General features: G+C 40.7%; 1 protein-coding gene across 3 annotated transcripts in view; it reads right to left on the bottom strand.

Moving 5' to 3' along the window:
* Positions 1–27,113, bottom strand: part of HERC2 (HECT and RLD domain containing E3 ubiquitin protein ligase 2) — a 200,821-nt gene that overhangs the window by 70,456 nt on the left and 103,252 nt on the right. For all 3 annotated transcript variants that reach the window (XM_050919178.1, XM_050919184.1, XM_050919190.1), the window contains 20 exons: positions 26,750–26,897; positions 26,474–26,670; positions 26,010–26,240; positions 25,119–25,254; positions 24,087–24,230; positions 21,001–21,143; positions 20,537–20,804; positions 20,269–20,411; positions 18,664–18,762; positions 18,398–18,566; positions 17,706–17,831; positions 12,238–12,346; positions 11,864–12,003; positions 7,064–7,254; positions 6,016–6,121; positions 5,761–5,852; positions 4,948–5,123; positions 4,215–4,326; positions 837–918; positions 559–702 (listed from right to left, as the gene is read on the bottom strand). In XM_050919178.1, coding sequence (XP_050775135.1) covers positions 559–702; positions 837–918; positions 4,215–4,326; positions 4,948–5,123; positions 5,761–5,852; positions 6,016–6,121; positions 7,064–7,254; positions 11,864–12,003; positions 12,238–12,346; positions 17,706–17,831; positions 18,398–18,566; positions 18,664–18,762; positions 20,269–20,411; positions 20,537–20,804; positions 21,001–21,143; positions 24,087–24,230; positions 25,119–25,254; positions 26,010–26,240; positions 26,474–26,670; positions 26,750–26,897 — 2,956 coding nt within the window. The remainder of the gene's footprint in view (positions 1–558; positions 703–836; positions 919–4,214; positions 4,327–4,947; positions 5,124–5,760; positions 5,853–6,015; positions 6,122–7,063; positions 7,255–11,863; positions 12,004–12,237; positions 12,347–17,705; positions 17,832–18,397; positions 18,567–18,663; positions 18,763–20,268; positions 20,412–20,536; positions 20,805–21,000; positions 21,144–24,086; positions 24,231–25,118; positions 25,255–26,009; positions 26,241–26,473; positions 26,671–26,749; positions 26,898–27,113) is intronic.

Below are 27,113 nucleotides of genomic sequence, written 5' to 3'. Positions count from 1 at the left end.
AAGCCAAGAAACATCCCATTGGTGCTGCAATTTAGTACAGTGCTACACTCTTCACTCCATAATTCTAATATATTCAAAAGCATTAATTTTCACACGGTCCACTGAGAAGGTGAAAAAAAAAAACTTTTTTTTTTAAAAGTATCCAGGGTGAACATTTTCCCTCAGTGAAAACAAATTGCTTAAGTAACTATTTTCAAAGTGAAAGAGTTAGCTAACATTTTTTTTAAAGGAAAATATTTCCACTGGATTGACCCAAAAATTATACTACGAAAAATCAAAAATTATTCTGAATTTAACTTTCAGAAAGATACCACAACTTCATACGTCAAAAAAATTAAGAGACTAAATTCACAGATTTCTATGGCCAGATGGGATCACCAGATCATCTAGTCTAACCTCCTTTATGCAGGCCATAGAACTTCAGCCAGTACTCCTGTATTAAAGGCTCTATTCTATATCCTCGGCACAAGAACCATACAGTGCACAAGAGACTACTTTCATTCTAAGCTTAGGGACATAATGTTTATGTTCCCATGGAGAAATGTAAAGAATCAGTACCTGAGTGAACAGCCACCTTCTTCACTACATAATTACTGAGAGCTGTAATCTGTCGGGGAATAGGCACAGTTCCACTGGATAGGCCTAAACCAAGTCTTCCATTAGTGGCTTCTCCACAGGCATATACTTTGCCCTCTACAGTTACTAAAAGAAAAAAGGTTTTAAATTTCCATTAATAAAAAAATCACAAATGAGAATTTATTCCTACCTCTTAGAAAATAATTTTACTTTTTATTTTGGGGCTGGGAGGGATGGGAAACCTTGCACAGTTATCCTACCTGCAAAAAGGCTTTTGGATCCACCAGCTACCTGTACTACATTCAAGGCAGAAAGCGTTTCAGAGAATGAAGGAACCTTGATCTAGAGTGTTTGGAGAAGAGAGAGAGAGAGAGAGAGAGACATTATTGCATAAAATCAGATTTAAAAGTCATTACTTGTAAAAGGCAACCAGTTCTTTGCAGTGAAGTTCTAGTATAATAAACTGATTTATCTTATTTAACTAACCACTAGTTAATAAAATTTTATTTATTAGCTTTTCAGTGGCACTCACTACCCCATTATCCGGACACCTCACAGATAACCAATTAGTTACTTAACTGAAGCAGATCAAGTGCTTAAAGCAAGGGAAGAGTGTGTTATATAAAATGGAGATAAATATGTAACCACCACAAGGAAAAGGTGCAGTAGGATATACAAATTGTTAGGGTTATTTAAACTATAATTTTCTTGAGTAAACAAACTCTAAATGTCAATCAGTGTATCGGAAATCAACATATATGAGCACACTGGCAAAATTTATTTTCTCTCTATCTTTTAAATTGCAGTTAAACCAAAAGTAAAGTTCCATAACAATATGGATTAGCTGTAATCAGAAAACCAGTGACAAAGTAACCTATACACCCCTTCATTACAATTAAGTCTTTTGTCAGGCTGACTTTATATAAACAGAGGCCGACACTTTTTCAAGTGTTCATCATTTACATACACCTCTACTTTGATATCTTATAAACTAACAGACGTTTTGGAGAATGAGCTTCGTGGGTGAATACCCGCTTCGTCAGATGCATGTAGTGGAAATTTCCAGGGGTAGGTATATATATGTAAGCAAGCTAGAGATAACGAAGTTAGTTCAATCAGGGAGGATGAGGCCCTGTTCTAGCAGTTGAGGTGTGAAAACCAAGGGAGGAGAAACTGGTTGTGTAGTCGGCAAGCCATTCACAGTCTTTGTTTAATCCTGAGCTGATGGTGTCAAATTTGCAGATGAACTGAAGCTCAGCAGTTTCTCTTTGAAGTCTAGTCCTAAAGTTTTTTTGCTGCAGGATGGCCACCTTAAGGTCTGTTATAGCGTGGCCAGGGAGGTTGAAGTGTTCTCCTACAGATTTTTGTATATTGCCATTCCTAATATCTGATTTGTGTCCACTGATCCTTTTCCGTAGAGATTGTCCAGTTCGGCCGATGTACATAGCAGAGGAGTATTGCTGGCATATATTACATTGGTGGACGTGCAGGTGAATGAACCGGTGATGGTGTGGCTGATCTGGTTAGGTCCTGTGATGGTGTCGCAGGTGTAGATATGTGGGCAGAGCTGGCATCAAGGTTTGTCACATGGATTGGTTCCTGAGCTAGAGTTACTATGGTGCGGTGTGCAGTTACTGGTGAGAATATGCTTCAAGTTGGCAGTGGGCGAGGACTGGCCTGCCACCCAAGGCCTGTAAAAAAGTGTGGGATCATTGTCCAGGATGACCCTCTGCTATGGCAATATACAAAAACCTGTAGGAGAGCACTTCAACCTCTCTGGCCACACTATAGCAGACCTTAAGGTGGTCATCCTGCAGCAAAAAAACTTTAGGACCAGACTTCAAAGAGAAACTGCTGAGCTTCAGTTCATCTGCAAATTTGACACCATCAGCTCAGGATTAAACAAAGACTGTGAATGGCTTGCCAACTACAAAACCAGTTTCTCCTCCCTTGGTTTTCACACCTCAACTGCTAGAACAGGGCCTCATCCTCCCTGATTGAACTAACCTCGTTATCTCTAGCTTGCTTACATATATATGCCTGCCCCTGGAAATTTCCACTACATGCATCGGATGAAGTGGGTATTCACCCACGAAGCTCATGCTCCAAAACGTCTGTTAGTGTATAAGATGCCACAAGATTCTTTGCTGTATTTACAGATCCAGACTAACACAGCTACCCCTCTGATACTTTCATATAACGCTGTCCTTGGGAGTGAAAAAATCTTAGCGCGTTATAGGTGAAACCGTGTTATATTGAACTTGCTTTGATCCACAGGAGTGAGCAGCCCTTTATCCCCGGAGCACTGCTTTACCATCTTATACCCAGATTTGTGTTATAATGGGTGGTGTTATAGCGAGGTAGCAGCATATATTAACGTTAGGAATATCTCCCTATATTACTGAAGTAAATATTTATTTACTGATATGCAGCTAAAAAAATCATGTTACTAAAAAGACTTCTCTATTACAATTAGTGAAAAAAAATTCTGAAGGATAATTGATAAAACATAGTGAAAGGCTGAGGGTTTGCATTTGGTTTTTGTTATGGCAGCTTATCCTTACCAAAAAAAGAGATGCTGTTTACTTTTAAAAGGTTTCTGGCTTCTGAAACTTTAAAGTTTTTATATTTTATTTTCCAACTAATTTTGTCTCTCTCTACGGCTTGATCCAAAGCCCACTCAAGTCAACGAGAAGAATCGTTAATGGCAACTGGAATCAGGATCCAACTGGGGAAAAAATCATTTCTCCCCCAAATTGTATTTCTAAATTGATAAGTTATGTATCTGTGCACTGGCATCAGTGTCAACTATAATATGAGTAACTCTGGGAACCGCATTTGTTATTAACTGCTTACTTTGGAGTGGACAGGGAATATAATACTTTTGTAGATTTTTACAATCCTATATGAACTTCTGCAAACAAACAAGTAGATCAATTTTTTTATTCTTATTTTAAAATAGGAGTGTTCCTTTTACTCAATTGAATTTTCAAAGTAATGACATCTTTAAATGATTAAATAGGTTACACATTTCTCACGTTAAACCATACTGCAGACTCCTAAAAAAAAAAACAGGTGTGTAAAGGGAGAACGTGAGTGACAGGTTGAGAAGATGCACTTACTTGAACCTTCCCCTCAAATAATTTTTCTCATTAAAATGGGTTATACTAGTCAGGGTCAGTAATTCATTTTCTTTCTTTGGATCACTGAACCAGCACCACTGTAAAATTGTGAGTTTCCTGGTGTAGAAATAATTTGTACTGACCTACAAACTAAGCATCTCTGCAACAATCATTTCTACAGCACACGATTGCAAGTTATTGACTACTATGATCTTTCAGAGTTAAAAGCATAATCTTCCACCCTTTGAAAGCTGGAGTTTAAAGAGAGAAGTCTCCTGCTTCAAGAAGGCAGCTTCTAAAAAATCAAACTGGAACTGAAAATGTAATTTTAAGATCCAATTTCTCAATCTGCCAATGACAGACATTTGAATGCTTTTTCAGCCCTGGAAAGTCATTAAGTCTAGTCCTGGAGGGGTTTGACAATGGACCTTAAAAACTTTGAATTCAGTGTCTGATTTATGTACTTTGTCAGAGATTTTGTGTTTTACACAAACACTTATTGAACAAAGACGATACCTTAGAACCCTTTAGTCCTCCCAACTGATCTTTGTCATTCAGTCCCCAAACAAAAACTTTGGTTCTTATAGTAGCTGCTGATTCCAGCCCTGCCATCTTCTTCCTGACAAGACTGGGTACATTGAGAAAAATAGAAAAATGTCAGCTCCACAGCCTATATACTGTGACATTTGATAAAATATAAAAACCAAGTCAAGGTTTAACAATCTGTTTTACATTTTGAAATGTAAATATCCTCTCTGTGAAATTAAACTCAGCGTAGTTTCAGAGTTGTGATTTTCTGAGACCACTATGTTCACTTTATACCTGTTATAAAAGAAATGTTTTAATAGTCTGCACAGTGAAAGTCCTTTAAAAGCGCAAAAGACCCACAGAACTGCAGGATTCTACACTGTATATTGGACATATCATACAGTTAAAGCCACTACTCTGAAACTACTCATAAATGGAGTTCTAGCTGTTTTTAACAAATCAAAGATTTTTCAGCATGAGGAGGCAAAATAAATGATGAAAAAATTGTTATCACTGGATAGGAAAAGTATCACATAGGAAAGACAACAGGTATACATCAACTAATGTCTTAATTGTAAAACTTGTTGAAACTAGAGCCTGGGTGTTTTGTTTTCTCTAGTACACAATAAAATAATCAGCCGTTTGAGTTGCACAGCCAGTGCTGACATTCTTCTAGTTTAAGGTTAAGATAGTAAGTTTATTTTTTCTTCCAATTCCCTACCTCCCAGTGTTGGGTTTATCATCATCCTCTTCCTCATTATCAGAAGCAAGGAAAGGAACTGCAGCCAAATCTTCATCCTCTGCCCGGATACGTCCCAGTATGCTAAGACCATGTATTTTGCAATCTATTCCAGAGCTTCTGCACTGCTTTATAGCAATCTCAATATACCTGTGATACTAAAGAAGAAAGAGTTAATTGCAGTCTTTCGGGTCTATAAGTTTATGGAACATGGAGGATTTAAGATTTTTGCATTGCTGAGTTCCGTCTGTTTTAGAAGTTGATTCTGTAAGATAAATCAAAAATACTAGTTTTCTGCCCTATTTAGGTGGCAATTTAACAGATATGGATGTTCTCAACATGATTGAAGTTTGCTATTAGACTATTTCATTTCTGGGAATGATCTCACCTCCAATCTACCACTAATATTGTGCCCTTCTTGCAGTAACTGGCCACAGTCCAGATTTGTCTCCTGAGGCTGAGGAATAGCCACTCCACTTCTGCCAACCAGCAGATCTGTACTTCCAACCATACCTTTGAAAAAAACCTGGTACATATATTGTTTGCTTGGTTCTGAGGCACTGGCTTTTAAACTGAAAACCTATAATTTCACTGGTATTTATTCATAAGACTAGTAATTGTACACGTGGACAGTGATTATGCAAAAGCCAATGTTGTGATTAATTATAAGCACCAACATATTGGAAAAACAAGAAATCAAATATAATACTGCAATAACCAAAGGTACACATGGACACTTTTTACAGCAAGATACATTTCCAGTTTGACCATCTGAGAGCTTCTCCTCAAACTTACCTCTATACACTCACTAAGAAGAGGCACTGTGGTGTCCGCAGGGTTAATGTTGATTGTCTTTAGCTCTATAAGGTTATTTAAAGAATTCCCACCTGTAGAACATTGAAATAAACTGATTTTAAAGGCCATGTACCAACACCACACTTAAATATTACGCCTATCTGAACACTTTACCAAGTTAAATAATCAATATTTGAGCATTAAAAAAATGTTAAAAAAAAAACCTACTTTTGAGTACAGTTAAATTTCATGTACCTGAAACCACAACAAGAGAGGGCATGTAGCTGCTGTCTGCAGGATCAACTATCATCTTCAGTCTGTGGACAAGTACATCAGGGAAAATCTCTAAACGAATCCAATGCTAGAAAATAAGTGGTCACACATTCAATGAAAATCCCCTTGACCACAAAATAAAAATAGCTAACTTACTGTTATTTATCTATATTGCCAGTGATTTACTATAATTCAGAAGAATTACAAACAATTGAGAAGAATAAATCTTAGCAAACTGTGGCAAATTGCTGGTACTGTTATGCTGGGTCTCGCGCTCTCTCTTCTTTGGGTAAGGTTCAGGGCGCCATTGCTTGCCTCTGAATTGGTATTTTAATTACCCCACTAGTGTCCTTGAGGAGGGGAGTGGAGAGGGAGGGACCTGGGCCCACCCTCTTCTCCAGGTCCCAACCCAGGGGCCCTGAGGTTTGTGGTGAACCACTTGAACTAGCGGTTCCTTCCCCGGGCTACTTCCCTCTCCTGCCCTTCAGCTTGTGAAGTGGCTTCTTGCCCTCCTTCTACACAAGCCAGGTGCCCCTTACCTACGGTTTCTTTTGGATTTCTCAGCCCACCACAGCACTCCTCCAAACTTTCCTTTTGTGTCTCTTCTACACTGTTCTCTTCTCCAACTCCTTCAGACTGCTCTCTGCTCCAACCAAACCTTCCTGCTCCAACTCCCACACTGTCTGACTGAAGCAGGGGTTTTTACCACATGACTGACTGCTGGTGCTCTAATTGGCTTCAAGTGCTCTAGTTAATCTATAGCAAACCTTCCTCCCCTTGCAGGGAATAAGGCTCCCTGCTAACACTCTCCTGCTGCCCTCTGGTCATGCTGTATCACAAAACTTAAAAATCATATTTAGAGTGGAACACATACATCTAAATATAAACTTTAGACGAACTGTATTTGTAACATTAAGATGACAGGTGATGCATAAAGAACACTACAAGATGCACTATAAGACTTTTTTTAAAAAAAAAACAACTGTGTGCCACAGTTGGCATAGCATTCAGAAGTATAGCGTAAGCTTGCCTTTCCTTGTGAGCCAGAAGACTGCCAACATTGTTCACTGCCATCAATCAAACGTGAAGCCTGATTCACAGAAGACGACACATTCAAATTCTTAACGATTCGTGACCAGTCATCCAGTAGCATTCCTCGCTGACTACTATGATGTCTCTTCAGCTGTTTTCCAGAACGCCCGCAAAATACGGGAGACTGACCTATTTAGTTCAAAAAGTTATACTATAAACCATATATTGTGAAAGAAAATTACATTTTATTAAAAAAAAATACTATGACAAGAGCAAATATTCAAATCAGACTTCAAAATACATACACAGTTGTCAGATAGACTATTTAGCCCAAAACGTATTTGGAAGTGAAGCATGAGGATTTGGTCATGTTACTCCCATTAAAAGGACATAACTTGAAGTGTAGTTCTTTTAAAAAAGGAATTAAAAATAGTTTCAAGCACTACACATATCCATGAGTCCTCATGCCCATTTTTGTGGTAGTCACATTTTCTTTTTTTTTTTCCCCCGATCTTCTCTGGTGTTGGATGTATATTGTATGTCTGACTGTCACAAGGTGAACCCAACTACAGGCCACTGAGGTCCCACTGAGGTGCCAACTTCACCAATGGAAGAACGGATCTGAGAATCCCCTTCAAAATTCTGGTTGTTGTAGGGTGCATGAAGATTGTACAGTTATCCACTGGAGTATCAAAAGCACTGTCTGCTGCTAAATGAACTCAAAGGGAACTGAACAAAAACCCAAAGACTTATGGGTAAGTAGATACTCTAAGATAGCATTGATTCCGGTGGAGTCCAGATACAAATTCCTTTGATGGATCCAAGCAGACAAATGCTTCCATTTAGGTAAGTAACAGATTCTTGTAGACTTCTACTTTGGTTAACGATGAATTGCACCCTCCTGGAACACAAACTTTCTAGCTCCAATGCCCATCCAAATACCAGGCTCTGAACTGTAGCTGCCCTGGACTGGAGTGTGTGGCCTTGCCCCTGTGTTGCATTAGAAGGTCTGGCAACATGGGGATGTTCTTGGATGGTCACACTGAGAGCTTCAACAGATCCACGAAACAGAACTGTCTTGGCCAGTTGCATGCAAATCACAACGACTCCAGCTCTGTCTTGGAGGAACTTCTGTACAACCAAAGGAATTGGAGGGAGGCATACCCCAAGCAACCCTTCCATAACATCAGATGGGTATCTCCCAATGAGTCTTTGCCCAGGGCTGCTGAGGATCAGTACTGAGGAAGTTTTTTGTTCACCTGTGAGGCAAGAGGGTCCCAGGCTGCCATTCCCCACTGAGCAAAGACATTGTTGAGAACCAACTGTGAATTATCCATTTGTGACTTGGGTAAAAATGTCTGCTCAGGTAGAATTTGCATCCCTGGCAAGTATGCAGCTGATGGGATTATGCAATGTCTGATCCACCAATTCCAGAGGATGACTGCCTCTATGCCAGAGGTGGGCAAACTACAGCCTGCAGGCCACATCCAGCTCGTGGGACTGTCCTGCCCGGCCCCTGAGCTCCCGGCTGAGGAGGCTAGCCCCCAGCCCCTCCCCTGCTGTCCCTGCTCCCCTGCAGCCTCAGCTCACTGCGCCACCAGCACTCTGGGCAGCGCGGCTGCCTCCAGCCAGACGGCACAGCTCCCAATCCTGCCGCTCTGAGCAGCATGGTAAGGGGGTGAGGAGTGTGGGGGTGTTGGATAAGGGGTAGGGAGTCCAGGGGGGCAGTCAGGGGACAGGAAGCAGTTAGATGGGGCAGAAGTTCTGGGGTGGGGGGGGGACACACCAGGGGACGGGGAATCGGGGGGGGTCGGATAGGGCGTAGGAGTCCAAAGGGCCATGTCAGGGGGCGGGATCTGGATAGGGATCGGGGCAGTCGGGGACAGGGAGGGGGTGGATAAGGATGGAATCCTGGGGGGGGGCGGTCAGGGGACAAGGAGCAGGTGGGGGGGTTGAATGGGTCAGGAGTTCTGAGGGGGGCAGTCAGAGGGCGGGAAGTGGGAAGGGCAGGCTGTTTCCCTACTCGGCCCTCCATACAGTTTTGCAACCCCCACGTGGCCCTTCGGTCAAAAAGTTTGCCCACCCCTGCTCTCTGCACACAAAGAGAGATCTTGTTCTCCCTTGCTTGTTTATATTAATCACCATTGCCATATTATCCAACATTACCCGAACATGTTTCGATTGGATGAGTGGGAGGAAGGCACTGCAGGCCCCACACACTGCCCTGAGTTCTAGTAAGCTGATGTGCATTCTGGGCTCCCAGAATCCAGACACTTTGTGACATATGCTTGCCCATGCACACACCACTACTCAGTGGAAGGCACCATTCACAATGGTTGCCTCATTTGTTGGTGTGAGAAAAGGAATCCCTACCTGAACCTTCGCCGGTTTTGACCATCAGAGAAAAGAGCTTAATACCTTGGGCATAATTGTGACCTTCTCCTTTATGGTGCCCTTGTCTTGTGAGTACATAGTGGGAAGCCAAGCTTGTAGGCATTGCACATGAAGTCTGTGTTCATGTGTGCATGAAGCCATGTGGCCAAGGAGGGAAAGACAAATTCCAACTCAGATTCATAGACTTAAGGTCAGAAGGGACCATCCTGTGTCTGACAGTAAGCTGGTTTACAAGAATGCTTGTGACCTAAAAATTTTTCAAGAGGTAGATGTGCTCTTGCTGTAGTCAAGTCTAACGTCACCCCTACGAAGTTTATGCACCCTGTGAAGGACAATGTGGATTTTTCGTAATTGAGGCAGACACTCAGGGAAGGTCAAAGACTGAGCTGAACACAGGTTGCTCTGTGGACCTCTGAGTAGGAGTTGCCTGTGAGAAGACAGTTGCCAAGGCACTGAAAGACTAAATTATTTTCTTCTCATCCAAGCAGCCACCACAGAAAACAATTTTGTAAACGCCCTTTGTGCTGTTGCCAGACTGAAGGGGAGAACTCTGAATTGGTCATGGTCAAAGAGGAAATTGAGGAATGTCCAGTGGGCTGGGATGGACATCTATAGGAAAAAGTGTGTCTTTCATGTTGAGAGACACAAGCCACGTGCCCCCTTCTAACCAGGAAATTATTGACATCACAGATATCATGCAGAATTTTACTTACTGGATAAACTTGTTTAAGTAAAGTAGATGGAGAATTGATCTCCATCCTCCATTCCGCTTGGGGATTAAGAAGGAGAACAGAATCCCATGGTGTTGAATTAGAATCTTTCCTATGTCTCCTGTGAGCAGCAGGAAGTTTACCTCCTGTTGTAAAATCTCCTTCTGAAAGTGGTCCCTGAAGAGGAACTGAAAAAGGGGTTTGTGGGCAGGAGTTACCACCCTGGATAAACTCTAATTAGTTCATTAGCCTGTGGTTAGGGCCTTCCAGTTTTTGGAAAAATGGCTAAGACGACAGCCAAACATCTGAATAGAGGAATGAAAAGGCATAAATAAAGGGACACAGGTCTTGACAGTCCCATCAAAACTCTTCACTTGGTGGTTAGAGTACGAAGTGGTGATAGATGTTGCAGAGGCAGGTTTCCTGGGTTTACATATCCTCTATGTCTTGCATGGTGGCTCCTGAGGATGTTAATGATAAAGGCACTGATGTAGCACCTACAGACCCCACTCAGGCCTCTGTGAGATAGTAGTGATTTTGGAGCAGCTTCCACTTATCCCTTCTGAAGAATAGAGTACCTTGATCCCCTCTGTATTATGGTTCTGTATTAGCTCCCATCACCATAGTAACCAACTTCTTCTTAGTAGAAGTACTTTGAAGGCCTCAGGTCACTCTCTCTCAACTGGTTCCCCATAGGAGAACTAGTTCAGGAAAGTCAGATCCCTCTGGAGACCTTCTATTTTAATGAGTCACCTGTCCTTTCGTGTGCACTGGATATTAGTGATTATCAGCAGAGAATCTACTTTAGCCACCTCCACATCCACACTAGGCCTGGAAATGTGAAGGAGGGAAAAATCATATGTCCTTAAACATTAAGGTCTGGCTGACCTGAGAATCAGAAGGAGAAAGTCAAAGTCAAATGGTATGAGATCAGACAAACTGGGGAAAGGGAGGAGAAGAAAAATCTAAAAAGAAAAGAACTCATTGTAGATCCCAGTAGTAATATTAATCAGGAACAGAGGAGCTCAGAACTGCTCTGTGTGCCTATTCCTGCTTCAGAAGCAAAATATTTTAGTGGATTACCAGCAGACTGGTCACTGGGAGGGGTGCCCTTGCTTCTCAGACCTCTTAATAGTCTCCAGGTCATGCAGAGGAATAACCTCCATCCATTTTCAAGGTCACAATCTTGTTCTAGAGCAGTTAATGGCTGAGCTGCCATGCTCCTTTTGAAGAGGAACTGCAAAAAACCTAGGTGCACTATTTTCATCTGATGGCATGAAGGAGCTATAGATGCGTTCGGATTGGCAGTGGAGAGCAGTAAGAAAGTCATTATTTCATTTTATTCCCACTCTAGTTGCAAACTCAATTCTGACATAACAGAGACCAACTGTCTCTTAACACTACATTAAATATCATTTAGCACACAAATATGAGCCATCTAAAATTTTTTTTACTCAGGATCCTAACATTAATCATGCAGAATTACCCACAAAAAAGCTTAAAGGGGCATTCTGATACATTCAGTACTGAACTGCAACATAAGGTCTTAATTTGTACTAAACAATTCATTTCCTAGTAAGCTAGTTACAATGTTAAACTTCCTAATGTAATAAAATTAAGCCTAAAAACATGATTTCAAGAGGTATTTAATGCATTTTAAATTAATGTCAGCAATTTCTAGTTTTGAAATATACCTGGTTCATTTATTCTGCCGAATGTATGCCGGGTGTTATGCTTTCTGGTTTTGAAACAGGTTTCACAAAAGTCAAAGTCATCACAGTTTCTACATTTGAACCTAGGCCCATTGATAGGAAACATCTGACAGCCATCACACCTGATTTTAACAAAGAGACAATTAATATGGTCGATGTGAAAAAATGTTAAGATTCTCTTGGCACAGAATTTATTGTAACAGCATTCATAAATGAAAATGTTTCTTTATTCCTCCCCTCCACAGTCCCTTCAGCTTGTGAACAAAACTGCATACAGTTTTCTATCATACTTATCTAAGAAATTTCAGTTATAAGCCAAGTGGTTCAATAAATGATAGAAATGAAAACTAACTTACGTGACCCCTGGATGAATGCTGGGGACCAATTCCATTTCTGACAATAAACCAGTCCAGTGAGACTGCTGAGGGAAGTCTACGATGACATCTTTTCCATTGGCACTAAAAGCTGTGACAAAACATGCAGAGACAGATAATTTTGTGAAAATAGCTAAAGAATTAATTAGAAGTGGCTACATGCTACTAGCCAAAATTGCTTTTTATAAGCGATTCCTTCTAGGAAGTTAGCATTTATTTCAGAATGCATCTTTATTCTGATGGAATCATCTCTCTAGTCGCAGTAATCAAAAAATAAAAATCATTTAAATGTTTTGCCAGCTTTTAATCATTTAACATTTGCACTGTGGCCTAGCTTTGTTCCTTCATGACATTACTTGAAACAATATTTGTGTTACCTATTTTTCCTAATGCACACATTAACTTGCACAGTTTAGGAATTTCATGAGCTTCTCAAAGGAAAGACAAACAACACGACTATGCTTGGAAGGATTAAATTTATATCGTACATATCAGTAAATGTCAATTTCACTGTACACATAAAAACCAGCAAAAAAAATTATTTCCATCAATAATCAAAATATACCAATAGGCAAAGAAAGAAAAATGCTGCTTCAGAACTTAAGAGTTTGATTTAAGGATATTTACTTTGTATATTTTGACATGATGTTGACAATGTGTGTTTTAATAGTTATAAAACTAACATTCTGAATCTCAAAATCTACTCATTAAATATTTGTCTGACCCTCTCAAAATTTCCCGCAACTGAAAATTTGATAACAATAGAAAAAAATGCTTAAATTTATAACTTTGCCACAACTGTGAAAATTTAAATAGATAAAATCAAAAAAAATCTTAAAAACTTGTTTATAATTTCAATGGATATCAAAAACAATTTCTGTCAAGCCACTATTATGATATTAGTCATATTTTATCCTTTCACATAATCTAACCCTCCTATCTGTTGACTCTTTATCATGTTATCATCCACTTCTACAGGCAGAAGCTAGACAAGATCTAGCTCCTACTTTCAACTTTTCCCATAATGAGAAGTCTTGCTTAAAGAGAAAAAATATTTCTGGCTCAACATGAAGGAAGTTGTACAGATGTTTCTAAGTAACTCAAGAACCAGCTGTGACAATATGAGGAATCATGTATATGCAACTTATAAAATTCTGGTTGATATTATGAAATTGCTGTATCATGGAATACCTCTATGTGGATATGTAACCTGCCAGTTGCTGACAGGGACTGAAGGACCGCTCTGCCAGACCAGGGACAATAGCTGGTCATTAAGCTTTATGATTATTCAGGTGAAAACATCTTCGGAACAATGGGTTGGCTGAAGTTGGGAGAAGGTAGTTCCTCCAAGTCCATATGCAGGGAGGAGAGTGGAAAATCACAAGCAGGACAAAGAAAGTAGTTGTAGATGGGGGACAAATTCAAATGACTGAGACAAAACAAACTTTGGGAGTGAGACCAGGCATGCTTCTGTAACAATGATGTCCTGTTTACCTGTGAGGACCAGCCAAGGTCAGAGAAAGCTAGCTGATGTATGGAGGAACAGAGACTCCATGGATTCTGAAGAAAAGCCATGAGCTGCAGGAGAAGGATCCTGGACACCCCAGAGGGCTCTGCCCAAGCCCAAAGAAATGGAAGTTACCTACCTGGAACTGGAGGTTCTTTGCGATACGTGGTCCCTATCTGTACTCCATTTGCGGGTACACATGCGTACCATGTGCCTGAGTCTAGAATTTTCTGCAATTAGCATCCATTGTCCTGCATGTGTGTCGCAGTTCTCCTCATTCTCACAACCAAAGGCATAAAGGGCAGTGTGGGCCAATGCCTCTCCAGTTTCGTGTATTTACTACAATTCAAACAATCTGCAGCGGAAAGTTGGTAGCGGAGTACAGATGGGGACCACACGTCTTGAAGAAATTCCAGTTACAGTTGAGCAACCTCCATTACTTCAAGAGATTGTCCCTTATGTGTGTTCAACACATGAGAGATTAACAAGCAGTAGACAGACAGGTGAAAGGATGCAAGTGATAGCCGACTGCAGTACCACTCACTGGACCAGAGCATAATGTCTCATGAAGGTATGCAAAGTGCTCCAAGTAGATGCTCGTCATATCTTTAGAAGTGGTACATCTCTCAGAGATGCAATCAAAGTAGCTTGCCCTCTAGTAGAATGAGCCCTCAACCTACTCCTGGGGGAATTCTGTGCCACTGCGCATGCAGAATTTGCAAAGAAATTAATGTTTTTTGCACAGAATTTCCTTTTCCTCACAGAAATGGGCTGAAGAGTTGCTGGCCGCCAGTAGAGGTTGCTGGACCCGGCAGAACCCAGCTTGAAAGTAGAAGCCACTGCTAGGAGAAGGGGGAGGAGGAGCTGGAGGGTTCCCAGCAGGTGCGGTTCTCAGTATGCTCTCAAGGAAGGAGGCAGAGCGCAGGAATTTCCGTACAAGGCTGGGCCATAGCATCAGGCTCTCTCTCTCCCTCTGGATCCCCGGGCTCTTGATGGGAGAGGGTGCAAGTGTCTGGGCTCTGGAGAGGGGCAGCAGCTGGGGTCTGGGGGGCGGGGGGAAGGTGGTGTGGGTGTCTGGGCTAAGGGGTGCCCTGCAGCTGGGGTGTGGGGACAGAAGGTGTAGATATCTGGGACCCTTGCTGGGCACTAGCAGGGGAGGGGATAGAGAAACAGGAAATGGGTTATCATAGGTGTCTCCTTAACTCTCTACTGGAGGAATTTGGTCTCTGTATGGTTACAGACAGTTGCTGATAGGTATTTTGAAATAAATTACCTAAATAATTGAAACTGGTGTGATTATATAGTGTTATTTTGACAAATAAAATATGCGGAATTTTTAATTGGGGGGGGCAGAATTCCCCTAGGAGTACCTCAACCCCTCTGGAGGGGGAATACAAGCTAGCTGATAATAGAGTAATATAACCTGAGATTCATTCTGAAGTCTCTGCATCAGTATAGCTTGACCCCTTGATCTACTATGGACACAAACAGTTTAGGTGTTTTTCAAACATTCTCTGTTCTTTGTAGATAAAAGGCCAAAGTCTTCTGTACATCTAGAGAATGCAGCCATCTCTCTTCATTTGAGGCATGCGGTTTTGGAAAAAATACTAGTAAGTGGATTAGCCTGACTGACATGAAACTCGTAAACTATTTGAGGAATGAATTTAGAGTGGAGTCATAACAACACCTTTTCTTCATAGAAGGCAGTATATGGTGAGTCAGCCATGGGTGCTTCCAGCTCACTGACTCTACTGGTTGACATTACAGCTATTAGAAAGGCCACCTTCAAGAACAGATAAATCATAAACCATGTAATTAAGAGGCTTAAAGGGAGGTTTAGTGAGAAATGACAGATCAAAACTGAGGTCCCAGTCAGATGTGAACTTCACCAATGGTGGAAAGCATTTGAGAATGCCCTTCAGAAATCTAGTTGCGTCAGGATGTGTAAACGTTGTATACACTGGAGGATGGAAAGTGCAGATAACTGCTAAATGCACTTGCAGAAAACTGATCGTGAAATCCTAAGACTGAAAAGTTAAGTACATGCTCTAAGTTAGAGGGCAACAAGAGGAGCTGAGCCCAAGAGAAGAAACACTTCCATTTTGCTGAGAATTCCAGTATGCATTATGGAAACCCACAGGGTCCAAATGCCTTGTGCGTTCACCCATGTCAGCACCCCAACCCAGGAGCGATGTGTAACTAACGATGGTTGCCTCAAGCGTCAGTGTGAAGAAAGGGATCCCTACCCGAACCTTCTTTGATTTTTGCATTAGACGAGAGTCTAAAACCCTGAGTGGAATTGGAACTTTGCCATTTATGTTGCCCTTCTTTGATGAATACATGGAGAGAAACCTGTCTGGTAGGCAACAAAGATTAAGCCTGGCAAATGGTGTTGTGTGTGTGCATGAGGCGAAGTGGCCAAGGAGGGAATTCTGACTGATGTTCTGGGTCTGAAAGTGACTTGATGTATGAGAGCACTCGGGGCCTGAAACCTCTTGCTGTGCTTGAGTACAATATCTCATGGATGTCAATGTGAATTTTTCACAATTGATCCAGACAGCTGCAGAAGGCTGAGCAGAACCCTGGTTATCCACTGGACTTTCTCATAGGAATTGCCTGTCAGATGCCAGTCGTTCCACACCCCCATGAATTCTGGCAGGGAAAAGAGCAGCAGGTGCTGCAATTGGCAGAAATAGGAGCCTCACCCAGGCAAAAGAGGCAACATTGATATTCATCAATCACCAAAAAGGAGTGAGGGCAGGAAATACAGTTTTTGAATCTCAGGACCCTGGGCATAATTCAAGGGCTCTCAGGGGAAAAAGTTGCCAAGAAGAAAACATGAGAAAGCACTATCTAACTATACTATGCTGGACTATATTATAAAGACTAAAACTACAAAAATCTAACTATATACAATATTTTACAGCAATGATACAGTATAAAAAAGGGAGTCAAAGACACCAAAGATTCTGACTCAAACCATAAAGTAGTTAAGAAGGAACTGGAGATGCATTGGCCTGCACCACCCTTTTATGCCCTCAGTTTAGAGCACAAGGAGAGCTACATTGCATGTGCGAGACAACAGATGCTGGTTGCAAGAAAATTCTGGACTTAGGCACATGGTGCACATGTGTATCCCATGTGTGGAATACACACAGGGACCATCACTCAAAGAACTCTGAAGTAGATGAAGGAACAGATAGGAAAATGTGTATAACTGTGTTTATTATTTAGTCTAGATCTGTGTATTGCTCATGAGGCTAAGTAAAGAGTAATGGTGTTTAGAATCCTGTGCAAAATCTACCTGTGTATGTGTCTGTTGGCTTTCACTGTCATGCCCATGAAGAGTTAAATTGTAAACCCTGAGCACCTATATGACATGAGTTCTGGCTGTGTGTTCTAAAGCTCTGAGGAGTCAGCACGGGTCCCAAGGGCTAGGCAGTTGGACTACAAGATCTCGTTTCTCAGAAGAGATGCTAGACAAAGGATCTGCACCTTGAGAGAGCGTGCCTTGAGACCCCAGCCAGGGGCAGTGCCTTGATTCTGTTCAGGCTCAAGAGGCTTCAAGAACGCACAGGTCCTACTGAGGTGGTCTCCAAACACAACAGCCTAGTGAGTGTCCACAGCTGGGGAAGCTCTACTACAGCTGGGTGTGAGACACCACCACACACCAGTTCTCATGTGTAAAAGTACCTTTGAGAAAGCAGATCAAAGTATTAACAAAAAGGGGACAGAAGAGCATCTGTGTTTCCAGCTTACACTGGACAACAACAACAAAAAGTCTCTATAGTCTCTTTAATCATTATACAGTCTTCCGCAGGGCAATATCAGCTGCTGCTGTGCCAAAAGTTTCTCTTCCTTTCATTTTATAAAGCAAGAATAATATTCATATAGTTTAAAATGTGTAATTTTTTTTTTTTTCGTTTTTGGAAGTCTATATTACCTTTTACAACCCCCACGCTCCTGTGAGTAACAGATCCCCATTTGTATTTAGGTGTCGTAACTGAGGTTTTCACATGCACTTTGTCGCCAATCTTAATGTGAGAAGGAGAACTCTGTGGTGGGAATCCTATAAGTTTAAAAAATAAGCACGTTATTTTTTAAGTTCGCATTCTCCTTTGACATACTGTACAGATACTTACTAAACCAGTGGTTCTCAAACTGTGGGACACACCCTCCAAATGCTCAGCGGGGAGGGGGGTTTGACATACAGCAGGCCCAGGCCAGCCCCTATGGGGGTTGGGGAAGGAGTGCCACCAGTCCTGCTCTGTTGCCAGACCAGCTCAGACCCCAGCCACAGTTCCACTTCACCCCCAGCTCAGCTCCATCTCCAGCCACAACTTCACTCCAGCCCCAGCCAAAACACAGCTCCGGCCCCAGCCACAGCTCCACCCCACCCTTTGCTCTGCCCCCATTCCCTCTCCGCCCCCAGGCCAGTGCTGCCTCTAGCCCCAGCTCCTTCCCCATACCCAGTTCTGCTCCTCACTCCACCTTCAGCCCAAGCTGCTTTGCTGAGCCAACTGCGCAGTAATGGAGCGAAGGCAAGGACAGATTCCATTGCTGGTAAGGGGAGGCGCAACAGGAAAAGTTTGGGCACCATTGTACTAAACAGCAGTTAATGAATATTCAACTCACCTATAAGCTCAACGTGGATATATCTGACCCAGTAAGTGCCACCCTTTTGTTGCCAATCACATTGCACATTGAGGTCATGTAGTCCATCTCGATCCAATTTAATAACTTTACCTACATCTCCTTCACAAACTTCCTCATAGGTCCTGCAGCATCTAACCATCATCCCCACCTAGACAAAACAAGATCATAAAATCTCATAAAGCCTGCAGTTAAAGGAGCGTTTAGGGAAAAGTAACATTCCACACAGCTTTCACCTCCATGCTTACCTGAATGTTCTCTCGTATATACACAGCATAATCATCATTACTTAAGAAATCAGTTCGTTTCTTGTATGTTTGGCTCTCTGTAACAACAGCACCACTAGACTGTAAAAGAACACACGCAACAAAAAGAAGGAAGTTTTAAAAGTGTGTAGTTGCTTTCAGTGGAGAGAAATAAGCACATTGCAGGGACAGTGAAGATAAAGAACATGGAAACAGGATAACTCTGTGATTCAACTCACTAAAGGGCTAGCATTTACAGATTGCTGCACTTGAGACTATAGCTTAGTACCCAGAATCAGAGGGCAAGTTGAGTAAATAGCAAGTTTCCAGGCCTCATGAAGCAAGCCAAAGAGCTACTATTACAAAAACTGCTCAAAAACAAAGAGGGGGGGAGGAAACAAATCTTTTTAATTTAAGCCACCTACTCAATTTTTTTTTCCGTAAGTTTTTCCTGTGAAGAAACGGTGGGTGAAATTTTGGTGACATTGTTTACATTACTCTTTGAGATTATAAATATGCTTTGTATTGTATACATTGTAATGTCCGGTTAACAGAACCAACGTTAATAAATGGGGTCACACTACTCTTCTCAGGGAATTCTCTCTTTCAAGAGCTGAAGGTATCATCTAAAGAAAACATGGCAGGAAAGACTATTTCATTTTCAATGACAATTCAGGGAAAGTTATTGTTGTTTCAGCACTAAGAGTAAATGTTCTAAATGGCACATTAAAGGCAAATGTATAGAACTATAAACTTGCTTAGGTTACCAATTCGGATAATTTACCACTAAATTCAGGGCTTATCTTCTTCCCAAATAGTATGCATCCTTTGCTACTGTGATTATGAAACCAATCATAAGCCAGTACATCTTAGACACAGGAATCTGAGGAAACCAAGAATACTGCAGATATTCCTCTTGACTGCTATTTACTGATATAACCTCTGATACACAGATTTAGGTTTCCTGGAAGCATACAGAAAAATAGTGCAAATTCGTATTCAGAACTGCGATGGGTAACATTGTTAGTTTGATAGGTCACTTTATGGTCTTTGCCTTTGAAAACATAGTTTTTATAAACAAAAAAATTAAGTGATTTCACTTGTGGCTTTCAGTGCCATTCAAGTCATGCTTTGAGTAGCCAAAGTATCATACTTTTATTTTTCAAAACACTGGGGTAGGAGAAGGAGACACTTTAAAAATGTCTAAACTTCAAATTCAGTCAAGGTTGATGTAGTTTCCAAAATAGGCTAAACTGAATGTTTCTAATCATTCCTGAAGCCTGAACTATCTGACACACTGGTGACACTGAAATGCTTGTTAATGCACTAGCAAAGTGTGTTGTCTACTGTAAAAGTTCACAGGTGTAGTCTCCTATAAGAAATATAGGACCAATAGTTATGGTTCACAGTTCAGTATTGAAGAAAAAAGCGAAGTGAAATGCTACAGATGCAGGTCTTTCAAAACTTAAAACTGTTGATGAACAGATTTGATGGGGGTAGCATGACACCCTTACGCTATCCAAATTTGTAAGTAAAGGATATAATTACATATCCTGAAATCTATGTAGCATATTTTTAATCAATTTTTGAATTACTGTAAATACTAACGACAGGACAAGCAGTCTCAGCTTCTTCCACATCTTCTACCATCTCCTCATCTGAATATTCATCAGATACAGTGTCAGCATCTGAGAGATCAGTAATCTGGACATCAGGGTGATCCAACAGCCAACCAACCAAGGCTTCCACTCCTAGTAGAGAAAACAATGAGCCATTCAAATTAATATGGGCTTCTTTGGTATGTCATACAGAGGTTTAAATTCCCCGCACTAGTATAATTTTAGGCTGTTAATTTCATGGCAATTATGTAAAATACCTGGTAATCCAGAAGCACTGCCAGAAGTCCCTGAGAGCGACTTCAGTGCAAATTCAATATTTTTCCTAGGAAATCCCATTTCCATAAGCTGAACTACAATAGGCAGGGGTGGAATGGGAGATTGCTTGCGTTTCTTCACTTTTGCAGGTCGGATATGCTGCACTGTGACGGGTGTTGTGGCCTCACTGGAGCTACAGTCTTCAAACAGTGGAGTGGAAGGATGAGTGGATTCCACAGCTAGATACTGGCACACTGCCAAAGCAGCAGCCTAAATGAAGACAAGTAAACACACACTGAAGTCTATGCAGAACTAGCTATCTACATGTACTGTACACCAGTAAATGTTCAGCTTCATTTACAGAATCTTGAAAAATGAGAAGAGCATAAAATAAGAGTCAACAACAGGAATTTGAATTAGAGTGCTTAGTAGAACGTTTTAAATGAGGAAAGAACATGGATTGTACCTCAAGCTCTTGTTTGTCAAATATTGCTTTCACAGGTGATGGCTGGGTAGCAGCTGTCAGAAGCTGCTGTAAGAGGATCATGGGAGGTTGAGGTCCTTCAGGAGACATATCTCCTATGTCAGGGGATGCAACTGCTCCATCCTCTGAAATAAACAAGTGAGTTTTAGTCAATAAAGTTACAATTAATATAAAGTAAATTATGCTGAGTTAAAATGTCTTGTGGATCAAATATACAAAGGAATGATGTCCACCACATTCCATCTCAAATTTTGGTGTACATCTAGAAGGAAGCATGTGCAGTACAGCACATTTCCTGAACACAAACCTCAAAGGAGCTAAACTTCTAATCAAACAATAGCTTTACTATCGTATCTAGAGCTAGTCTGGTAGAAGTCACTTGGCATAGTGGACATGCACTATTAAGCTTGAATTCTTATCTTACCAGACCTGACATTACCACCAAAGGAAGCATACTACGCTCTTGGAGAACACTTGGTATAGTTCTTGAGTTACCTCCCCCTCTGACTGATGGTAAGAGCATGTTTGATAGGGAGAGAGAGGGCTCCACCCAGAGTCTAACAAGAGGAAGAGTCATTAAAAGAACATTCTATGATCCCAGAGATCACCACTCCTCCAAAAGAGTGCACTTCATTTTGACTGACTGGGTTTGGAGTCTATACTTTTGAAAGACCTTCTCCCATCACTCCAGTAGTAGAAGCAAAGAGTTAAATATATACTGACTCAACATTTGGTGCCCAAGACCAGTAATAGCTGATACCCTCTCAAACCAGAAATGACTACAAAGAAATATTAAATAAAATAGAGATCTCCCAGCATTCCATTTTCCCCATAGTACTAATATAGCACTTGTTTCTAGCTCTGACACGTTAGAGGATATCAAATTTTAAAATGACATCAATCTGATCGTCTTGCCTTTTCCAACATTCAGTTGAGTTTCAACATGATTTTAGCAGATGCTAGCACAGGAGCCACAGAATCAGCAATCGTTACTTTATACAATCAACCAGAGAAATCTTTAAAACCCTGCTTTCAGGAGGCATAAAGTATTAATCTTCATTTTTTTGTAACTACTGAACAATCAGTTGCTAAAAAAATCAGTTAAGCAAAGTGAGAGCAAGATGATAATTAGAATTTTGTGATAAAGCTGGTTACCTAGTTTATTAATATACCTCTACCTCGATATAACACGACCCGATATAACACGAATTCGGATATAGCACAGTAAAGCAGTGCTCCGAGGGGGAGAGGAGGGCGGGGCTGTGCACTCCAGTGGATCAAAGCAAGTTCGATATAACACTGTTTCTCCTATAACATGGTAAGGTTTTTTTGTTCCCAAGGACAGCATTATAGCGAGGTAGAGGTGTACATGGTTCATTTCTTATTGGTTACTGAATGTTAATATTTGAAGACCTCAGCAGCTGCACAAAATACAGAAGAATCTCAGTTACAAACACCTCAGGAATGGAGACTGTTCATAACTCTGAAATGTTCATAACTCTGAACAAAACGTTATGGTTGTTCTTTCAAAAGTCTACAAGTGAACACTGACTTAATACCACTTAGAAATTTTACTACGCAGAAGAAAAATGCTGCTTTTAACTATCTTAGTTTGAATGAAACAAGCACAGAAACATGTTCTTACCTTGTGAAATCTTGAATTACTTTAAAACTCTCCCCCTCCCTTTTTTTAGTAGTTTACATTTAACACAGTACTGTATTTACTTCTCCTTTTTATGGTTACTGCTGCTGCTTAATTATGCAATTCCGGTTCCAAATGAGATGTGTGGTTGATCTGTCAGTTCGTAACTCTGGTGTTCATAACTCTGAGGTTTGACTGTACATGCAAGTTTAAAATTTTAGGAGTATCTTTCTCCATTGTGTTCCATATTCCAGTGAATTAAGAAGGGGCATCTGGTGATGACTTGAGCAGTTCTCATCCACATGTTTAAGAGGAGTCGAATGAATAGAAGTGCAATAGACATTAGACTTCCTTTTCTCCACCATCTCCTAAGACCACTATTTTCTGCACTTAATTTCAATCCACAGTGTGTAGCTCCTCAAGTAGAAAGAGGAACTGCTTAAGACATCAATTACCACTTTGAAGATGACAGAAGGAGCCATAACAGGAGTACAAATGTGTTTTATTTAAGTTTTGGGGTAGCATTGAGAAGCGTTTACAAATTTAGTACACCTCTACCCCGATATAACGTGGTTGTGGGGAGCCAAAAATCCCTACCGCATTATAGGTGAAACACCGTTATATCGGGGGTAGTGGTGGCAGGACTGCAGCGGTGATTTGAAGAGCCTAAGGCTCTGGTCGCAGGGAGCCCCGGGCCCTTTAAATCGCCAGCGGAGCCCCACTGCCGCAGTCCTGGTGTAGCAGCAGCAGGGCTCCAGTGGTAATTTAAAGAGCCTGGGGCTCTCCACAGCAGCCAGAGCCTCGGACCCTTTAAAGCGTTGCCTGAGCCCCACTGCTGCAGCCCCAGGGTAGCAGCAGCAGGGTTCCAGTGGTAATTTTGAAGGGCCCTGGGCTTTCCACAGCAGCTGGAGCCCCAAACCCTTTAAAGTGCCGCCAGAGCCCCATTGCTACCGCGCTATATGCGAACCTGTGTTATATCAGGTCACGTTATAGCGGGGTAGAGGTGTATTCAAACAAAAAAAATATTAAAGAGTCATATTAAATATGTGAGAGTCATAAGTTAAGTGATCAACACTTTAGCATCCAAAATCTTTGCCTGCCTAATCTAGAAACAACAGGGTAACACTTTCAGGACCAGTAAATATTTTCAAAAACTATTTCTAAATTATCATCATCTCTGAGTCTTTGAGGCCAAAAGTCTGAGTTCCATCCTCAGACCACAACATGCAAGGTACATATTCAGTAACTATACCTGATGAGTAACATCACACAACCCATAACCACATATATTAGTTACATTTTAAACTAGAGAAGACATTGAAGATGACATTTTATTTTGAAGACTAATAATCAGCAAGAGGTTAAATATTGCAAAGCATGTGGCTGACAGGATAACAAATTCAGCTTGTACACTAAAAAGCTATACCTGTGGGAATAGATCCAGCCTCTTGTATAGCTGGTTGAGATAAGATCTGCCTTAATTTATCCTGGTGAGAAAGCAGAGCTCGACCTGCTTTCAATATGTACAGTTTTAACTGTTGGCATCTCAGCAGATCCAAATCCACTTGACCTATCAAAAACATTAAGTGCCTATTAACCAGAAAGCAACAGTATTCAAAGTAACATAAGCAAACATTTATTTTTACAATCTGATGATCCCATCACAAAAATATATTTTTAGTACTGACAGTTGTGAATGGTAAGCTCAAACAAGATGAAAGGACTAAAATATAAAAAAAGTTTAAGTGCATCATTATAAGAAACACACACTGGACCTACTTCAGATGTCAATACAAAGACAGTGCCTCCCAGCTGTCATGCAGTTAGTAGACTTCAGGTTTGTCTAGATGAACAGTTAGTGGGTTGCAATCTGGGGTGCTATTCTACAGTGCACTAGTGTATTGCACACCAACACTTTTTGTATAGACACCGCAACCATGCACTGATGTATGGCCAATGCACAATAAGAAATGTTTAGTGCACAGTAGTGGGATCCACACACACAGCTGGTGAACGGCACGCTATCGTGTATTTACACCACAGCTTGACATGCACTAAGTCACACAAACACAGTTTAAAATGCAACAGATTAGAGCGGACTAGATAGATATCAGGTGCAACAACTATTTTCAGACAATTCAATACACAACAAAGACTCCAGCCTCAAACTACATTTACATCATAGACAGCAGCCATTCTTCCAGCCAAGATATAATCTGGATTCCCTCTACAGTGCATCAGTGCACTTCCTTTAGTACTTGCATGTGTTTCTCCAACATACAACTCTTACTATCACTTACTCCAAAGTGGAGCACGAGCCTTCATATATCACTTCCTAATCAATGCTGACCACGTACAAAACAACTGTCCACAGAACTTCTGTACCTTCCTAATATCTATTTAATGTTTGCAATATTTTCCAGAGAAGGGCTAATGTATGACAAACAGGAAACTGTACCTGAAAGACCCTGGTTGGGAGACTTCATTCTGTGTTTTTCTATTTTACTTCCGGCCAAGTTTACCAGCTGAGCCCAGACAGACAACATGGGTTCAGTGAATGGCAAGTTGTTCACATTAAAAGCCACTACTGGAAGCTAAAAGAACCAGAAAGTTACACATTTTTCAAATCTTGAGAAATGCATAAAAATTTATGGATTGTTTATATTTTAAGAGGATAACGAGTGTTTATTTAATTACTCTTGAACTGGAATAATTGAAGAGGAGTTCTGTCTCTAAAAACACTCAGAAAATAAAGGAACTGCTAGGACTGTAGTCATAAGTACAGGGATCTGAGCATCACCGTCAGAAAGGAAAATCAGATAGCATGAGCGTGAACTGCAATACAGATTGGGGCTTTAAGTGCATGGGAGCATCTTATGCTGTGACTTCACAAGGTAAAATCCTAATGAAGACAAGGCAGTTTCTAGTTTTCACACAATTAGCAGATGAGACTACGGTGTATCCTAGTCTTTAACTCAACTTGCTTATTAACATGAAAACTACAAGCGGCCTTGTCTTCACTAGGATTTAACTCTGAGTTCACTACCTTTTTAGCTAGTGCAGACAGCTAAACTGAGTTATATTTTTTCTAATGAAGATAAAGCCCTGCAAAGACATGCATGAAGACTTGCATCTGATTTGCATATAAGCATGACTAAAATGCACAATTGTGGGGCTGGCAGATGTACACTCCCTAAACAAATAATTTTTTATACCACACATCCCACTCATTGGTCAGACTAGCCTAATCTCCTTTGTAAAACTGAGCCAACTTAAGTTTCTTTTTTCACGAAAAAACATATTTTTCACACTTTCTGTAATAGTAAAGACCCAAGATAGGTGCATTTACCGGTTTTAGTTGACTTAAGGGGCACACTCTACATGTTCGCATGTCATAGAATTGAACAGTGATTCTTCCTTTTGGTGTGATGCGCGTCACTGTGCCTTCTCCAAATTCATCATGAACGACTTGTCCACCTAATCTCAAGCGACTGTCTATTCCACCAATCACTGCTAGTACAGCCATTAAGCCTCCCACCTCTGGATTCTCAGGATCTGTGAAGTAGTCTTCTAAAACATTCTGAAAAAGAATAGTAAAGTTAACTGTAAGGAGAAAACAAGCACTTTTATCTACTTCATAAAAAAAAGAAATTTATATAGTCAATCCAGCTGAAAGTTACAATACAAAATAATTTTTATATAAAATAGTTTTAAAATTAAGCTTTAACATTGTTAAAAGAGTTTTAATATTTAAAACATTAAAAATTAACATTTCTATAGAAAAATGAGCTAATTTTAAAACGTGGAAACTACCCCTTCTGACTGTTTTCCTGCAAAGATGTGGGTGATGGAGGTTAGTTGAGAGTTGATGTACTTGTTTATGAGTCCATTCCACTGGCTTAGTGAATGGAGTGTCCTCAGCAGTGCCACTATCTCTTCTGCCAAAGTACTGCTGTGAGTTGCAGTTAAAGATGCTTGAGGCCTGGCCTTCCTCCTCCTCAGAGTAGATTCTGAAAAGAAATAGCAGCGTCTCAGTAGCTGATTTACGATAGGAAAAACATTCAACTGTTAAGGAAAAAATTGCTCTACCTCTGAGTAGTGGGATATCTGAAGAGCAAGTACTAAGTAGACTGCCTAAGAAACCAAATAGTTTTTCCACAAGAAATTTCATGTCTCTTGATCTTTCAGTTTTGTCCCAAGATGGAAGTACCGCTTTTAATAAATGCACAGCAAGGATCTAAAAAGAGATATTAGAATCAGTGTTATTTTATTTAAAGTCATTTCAGCAAATAACTTCTATAGGAGCAGGGGTCTAAAATAAGGACATTTGAATAGAAATATCTATATGGAGATGAAAGACTTAACTACTAGCCATCTTTTGTGCTCTTCTCTACAATGTTGGTTGTTGAAACTTAATGGTCCATAGCTACCTAGTTATTTTCTTGCTTGTTCG

Source organism: Gopherus flavomarginatus, chromosome 1 (genome assembly GCF_025201925.1).
Source record: "Gopherus flavomarginatus isolate rGopFla2 chromosome 1, rGopFla2.mat.asm, whole genome shotgun sequence".
Taxonomy (NCBI): domain Eukaryota; kingdom Metazoa; phylum Chordata; order Testudines; family Testudinidae; genus Gopherus; species Gopherus flavomarginatus.
Note: the sequence above shows the minus strand (reverse complement) of the source record. Positions and strands in the feature narration are given on the sequence as shown.